Source organism: Salmo salar, chromosome 02, assembly GCF_965601325.2.
Source record: "Salmo salar chromosome 02, fSalSal1, whole genome shotgun sequence".
NCBI lineage: Eukaryota > Metazoa > Chordata > Actinopteri > Salmoniformes > Salmonidae > Salmo > Salmo salar.
Window position 1 is genome coordinate 17,939,001 of NC_138292.1, and position 6,000 is coordinate 17,945,000.

A 6,000-nucleotide genomic window follows, 5' to 3' on the forward strand; every position below is an offset into this window, starting at 1 on the left:
CCAGCCTCCTTAATACTGGACACAGATACATTATACATTGTAAACATTCTGAAGTATCCCTTTCAGGCCAATCAGATCAGTGATTGATGAACACAGGGGTAGGGGCCCCAGTATGTTGCTGGGGCCCCTACCTACCTGGCTGGCAGGACAGTTGGTTAGTAAGCTATGGGAAACCCTGAGGTGGTTCAGCTTCCACAGCTCTAGTCTTCAATTAGCTGTTTGGTAACACCTGGATCTGCAGGTGAACCTCTCTCTGGCTGACTAATGACCCCAATCAACTCATTACACACACACACACACACACACACACACACACACACACACACACACACACACACACACACACACACACACACACACACACACACTACAAAACCACACAGCAAGCTCCCATTACCAACTAAACACTTACACATGGCAGGGGTTTGGAGTCAAACACGCCTGTCAGCAGAATAGTTAAGTATCTAGGGCCGTGTTTGAATGCTTCCTACATATAAATCACTACCACAACATGGCTAGACAAGTGAAAGCAAGGGTTTCCACTACAGAACTAACACTAATGCAGTCATGTCAGAACAGTAATGATTACCTCAATGAAGGAAGGAAGGAAGGAGGGAAGAATACGTCTGTAAAGTCTCTTTAAAAAGAAAAAGCGCTGCCCACTAGGAGCTCAGATGCAATCATTTATTACCAATGTTTGAACAGCCAAGCTGTCCTCACCAGGGTATGATGAAGACTAGCGTGGGTTATGCATTAGTAAAGGACTGGGTAATGTGGGTGGGTTGCAGAAGCTGTCAACACAACTTTACTCATGCCTGTTGACCTGCATGGGCAGCCATCACCCTTTAAAAGGTTAGTTCTTGCATAACCGTGCAGGTGAGCATGTCAATACAGGTAAAAGCAGGGTTGGATGTTTGACATGAATGTAGGAAGGAGAATTCCTGAGTCCTGTATTGAGACCTATCACACAGCTCAGTTAGGGCACCACTGGGTTGGAGGTTGAACGTTGCCCAATCTCAATGTGCTACAAGTTCACTCAAAGTGGACTAATATGCATAAATACTATGGCGTTGTCCTGTCTGTGCAGTAGGCTAATGCAAAAGGACGTGGGCTACTCATGCAGAAACGTGAGATAATGGGAAAGTGAAGTTCATGGACTTGTTCCAAATGAGCAATGCATAAACTCTACCAAATGAACAATCCCTAAACTATTCCCTCCAGCTTCAGAGCAGCGGGGAGGATTTCCATGGTTGTTCTATAAACACTTAGCTCACCTAGAGTTGGTGGAGTTCCAGTAGACGACGTGTCTCTTGGCCGACGCTGTGCACGCGATGTTGAGCAGGAAAACGGTAGTTCTCCAAACCGTGACAGCTCCCGGACTCCAACCGCACGCCATCACGGTTAGCGGGCGAGGCAGGCGACCCACGGAGAGTGCACGAGGGGACCGGGGTGGGAGTGGTTGGTTGAAAGAATTCGGTGACAGGTAGACTAGTGTCCCCGGTTAACGCAGAGTAGAATCACCTTTATTGACGCAATACTCCCGTTCAAACTAATTCACCAGAATACCTTCCTTTCGGGGGACATCCTATGTGGAAACCGTTGCTGCATGGTGAATAGTCAAACGATTGAGAGACCCCTCGAAAGTTGAACACAAGAAAGTCAGATAGTTTGGTAAAGTTGCTGACTGATACTGAAAAGGATAGCCTCCTTTTTGCTGGTGCAGCACAACTTATTTCCTTATGTAAAAACACTTTTAAAAGTAGACTAACTTACCGAGTATATGCCTAAAGTTAACTTGCAAGTTGTTGATAATCAGCTGCTGAACTATGTTAGGTTAAAATCGCAGCGTTTTCCAAATTCGAGTTGAAATCAGTTGATAGGTGTCAGTGGGTCCTGTCTGGAGCGGTGCGCTGTGATTTGGGTTGGGTTGGGTTGGGAGGAGCACGGGGCCAGAGGTCCTGTCTGGAGCGGTGCGCTGTGATTTGGGTTGGGTTGGGTTGGGAGGAGCACGGGGCCAGAGGGCCACGGGCGAGGGAGGGACCCAGGAAACTTTAAACCAATCAGTGCAGCGCATGGGCGGTGTCAACATTCCATAGTTTTCTAGAGGTGTGAGCTGCGCCGACTTGTGTAAGCTGAGGGTGTGGTGCATCAAATACGTTTCTTCCTCTCCTCGTCTTCCCTTAAGAGTATGGACAGCAGAAGGCAAAGAAAGTGCAAAATTATGCGGAAGTTTATTAAAATATAGGTGGTACAAAATTATGGTTGCCAAAATATTTAGAAAAAAAGACTGATAAAACAAAGAACAATATGAAAGAAAACGAATAGACCTATGCCATCTAGGCATTCCTGCCAAAAGACTTACAGTACTTAAGTTGGCATAGGTGGGGTCTACCCCAGGCCCCCATGTCCTGTCTGGAGCAGGAAGTCATGAGCTCTGCTGGTTGGCTACTGCTTACCAACCTAGCGGTGCCAAAAACACTGTGCCCCTATCCACAAAGTAACTCAGAGTAGAAGTGCTGATCTAGGATCTGTCCATATAACTAAAAGTTCAAACTGATCTTAGATCAGCACTCCTACTCTGAGATGCTTTATGGATATGGGCCCAGGTCATCCCCAGAAAGACTATGTAAATTATGATTGCCAGAACGGGCCAAAAATGTTTTCAGATGGCCGTTTTGGCCTTTAAAAATAGTTTATTATGATCATGTTCAATCCCCACGTTGAATTATTTTATAGTACGCTACAAATGGAGATATTTAATTAAATAGTGACCCATTCTGACTACTAAATTAGTCACACAGAACCATGTGTCAACACAGACCAATCCACGCTCTTTTCACGTGCACCTAAGGGGGTGTGGTGTGCTATCCAGATGAGAGGGCGGAGTCAACGAGCCTGTCAAGAGGAGATGGAGGGGCTGACCAATGTCTGAGGGGCTGAGAGAGGATGACAGAGGATGGCCGTGGAGATGGAGGGGCTGACCAATGTCTGAGGGGCTGAGAGAGGATGACAGAGGATGGCCGTGGAGATGGAGGGGCTGACCAATGTCTGAGGGGCTGAGAGAGGATGACAGAGGATGGCCGTGGAGATGGAGGGGCTGACCAATGTCTGAGGGGCTGAGAGAGGATGACAGAGGATGGCCGTGGAGATGGAGGGGCTGACCAATGTCTGAGGGGCTGAGAGAGGATGATAGAGGCTGGCCGTGGAGATGGAGGGGCTGAGAGAGGATGACAGAGGATGGCCATGGAGATGGAGGATTGGCTCACACTATGTTTGAAATAATTGTATAGATTTTAAATTCCAAACTCCGTTGTATGTCTGAGGATATTCTTTATGACAAAATGATGCTGTTGCAGAAATGATAAAGATAGTCTACAAACATACAAATATAGAATCGAGATGAAATCATTTTATCATTTATATTTTATCATTTACATCTTGTCCCCTTTTTAGATTTGACAGAGTCACCATGCCAGCATGTTCTGTATTTAACTGTACTAATCGTCACCCCAAAGACTCTAATCTTCATTTTTTTCCCGGTAAGTCAGTCGTAATTCTGATTATTCTAGTTAATATTTGCTGTCCGTTTAGTTTTTCAATGTTGAACTGGCTAAGTTCTAGGTAACTCTGAACCTAGCCAAATGCATGCTAGCAGATACCCATAGACTTCCAGTCAAGAAGGAGGAATGAGGAAGAGATGAAGAGAACCATCCAGAACAGAGCTTATTGGAGGTGCAGGACCTCTGCTCCACTAGCAGCTGAAAGCATTACGTCTAGTAAGTCAAGAAATGAATACACATTATATATATATATATTGTGTGTGTGTGTGTGTGTGTGTGTGTGTGTGTGTGTGTGTGTGTGTGTGTGTGTGTGTCCATCTCCTTTTGATGGCATTCTTGTGCATCTGATGTTATGATTGGATTTCAATAAAAGCTGGTTGCTGTTATGAAAGCAATGTGAAATGCAATTCTAGACGTGAAATATTAGGTTTACTACAGTGGATGGATAAATTCCATCACAAGTTAGATATCATGCATGGCTACATTGACTGTGACCTCACCTTTAGACTGTAATGCAGTCTGTAATGCAGGCTTACAGTATATTAGTCTATCAAGCAGCCAGATAGACAGCACAGCCAGATGCAAGATAAGTAATCTATCCACACACACACACACACACACACACACACACACACACACACACACACACACACACACACACACACACACACACACACACACACACACACACACACACACACACACACACACACACAGTAATCACAGTCAAAGATAGGCTATGCTTCGAAAAGCAGTTTCCAGAAAAATCACACTTTCTTCCTGTCTCATCTCTCTTCTCTCCAGGCCATAGTTACTGTTTATAACCTTCTTCCTCATTTATGTTGAGGTTTGTGTAGTGGATGTGTGTGTGTGTGTGTTGTGGGTATTAATTCTCCTGTTGTCAGTGGGCCCCAGGGGATGGTGTAGTAACACTAATCACCTTCTACCTCCGTGGGCGAGAGCCACCGGTGGTCCTCTATAATTATCTGTGCGTGTTTGAGTGTGTGTGTTTGTGTTTGTGTGTGTATGTGTGTGTGTGTGTGTGTGTGTGTTTGTGTATGTGTATGTCTTTGTGTGTGTGTGTGTGTGTGTGTGTGTGTGTGTGTGTGTGTGTGTGTGTGTGTGTGTGTGTGTGTGTGTGTGTGTGAGAGAGAGAGAGAGTGTGTGCATGGTACCATCTTCTCCTAGCGTGTTTGCTCCATCCCTCATGCAGACAGTTACATGGCTAGCGTCGTGTTATTAGGAGGGTCCTGTCTCTCTTCCTGTGTGTGGTGTGTGTGTGTGTGTGTGTGTGTGTGTGTGTGTGTGTGTGTGTGTGTGTGTGTGTGTGTGTGTGTGTGTGTGTGAGTGTGTGTGAGTGTGTGCGCGCACGTGTGTGTGTGACGCCAGGTCTCATTAGCTCACTTCCTGATCATGAATTTCCCATGATGCCTCTGTGGTTCGGTGTTGCTAATTTGTTCACTGTGTGTTGTAGCGCACCCCCAGCAATGTTAAATCAAATCAAATTGTCACATGCGCCGAAAACAACAGGTGTAGACCTTACAGTGAAATGGTTACTTACAAGCCCTTAACCAACAATGCAGTTTTAAGCAAATACCTATAAAAAAAGTAAGAGATAAGAATTACAAATAATTCAAGAGCAGCAGTAAATAACAATAGCGAGACTATATACAGGGGGTACCGGTACAGCGTCAATGTGGAGACTATATACAGGGGGTACCGGTACAGCGTCAATGTGGAGACTATATACAGGGGGTACCGGTACAGAGTCAATGTGGAGGCTATATACAGGGGGTACCGGTACAGAGTCAATGTGGAGACTATATACAGGGGGTACCGGTACAGAGTCAATGTGGAGACTATATACAGAGGGTACTGGTACAGAGTCAATGTGGAGACTATATACAGGGGGTACCGGTACAGAGTCAATGTGGAGACTATATACAGGGGGTACCGGTACAGAGTCAATGTGTGGGGGCACCAGTGTCGAGGTAATTCAGGTGATATGTACATGTAGGTAGAGTATGTACATGTAGGTAGAGGACCTGTGTGTGTGTGTGTGTGTGTGTGTGTGTGTGTGTGTGTGTGTGTGTGTGTGTGTGTGTGTGTGTGTGTGTGTGTGTGTGTGTGTGTGTGTGTGTGTGTGTGTGTGTGTGTGTGTGTGTGTGTGTGTGTGTGTGTGTGTGTGTGATTTGCCCCAACAGAGTATAGCTCCCTCAGGCTGATGCACACTCAGGAGGGTCTTTCTCTAGCCTGATCAGGATGGTTAGTGTTTCTCTCACCTCTTTGTCCGTTTCTCTCTCTCCTTCTCTCACGGTCTTTTCTGGCCCTAAGCAAGCTCAGCTCTCAGGTCAGGTTCTTCAACTGACAGTTAAACAGAATTGCAGAAGCATATCAGAGATGTGGATTCATCTAATTGTGCAGATGGTTATTTCACATT

General features: G+C 45.7%; 1 protein-coding gene across 2 annotated transcripts in view; it reads right to left on the bottom strand.

Annotated features, from left to right (window-relative positions):
• The window catches only part of LOC106575099 (ephrin-A4), a 63,752-nt gene extending 61,760 nt beyond the window's left edge, over window positions 1–1,992 (bottom strand). The window contains exon 1 of one of the 2 annotated variants that reach the window (XM_045698801.2): window positions 1,275–1,992. In XM_045698801.2, the coding sequence (XP_045554757.1) occupies window positions 1,275–1,396 (122 nt within the window). In that variant the 5' untranslated portion in view covers window positions 1,397–1,992. The remainder of the gene's footprint in view (window positions 1–1,274) is intronic. The other variant, XM_045698800.2, reaches the window with a different exon arrangement.
• Window positions 1,993–6,000: the final 4,008 nt, after the last annotated feature.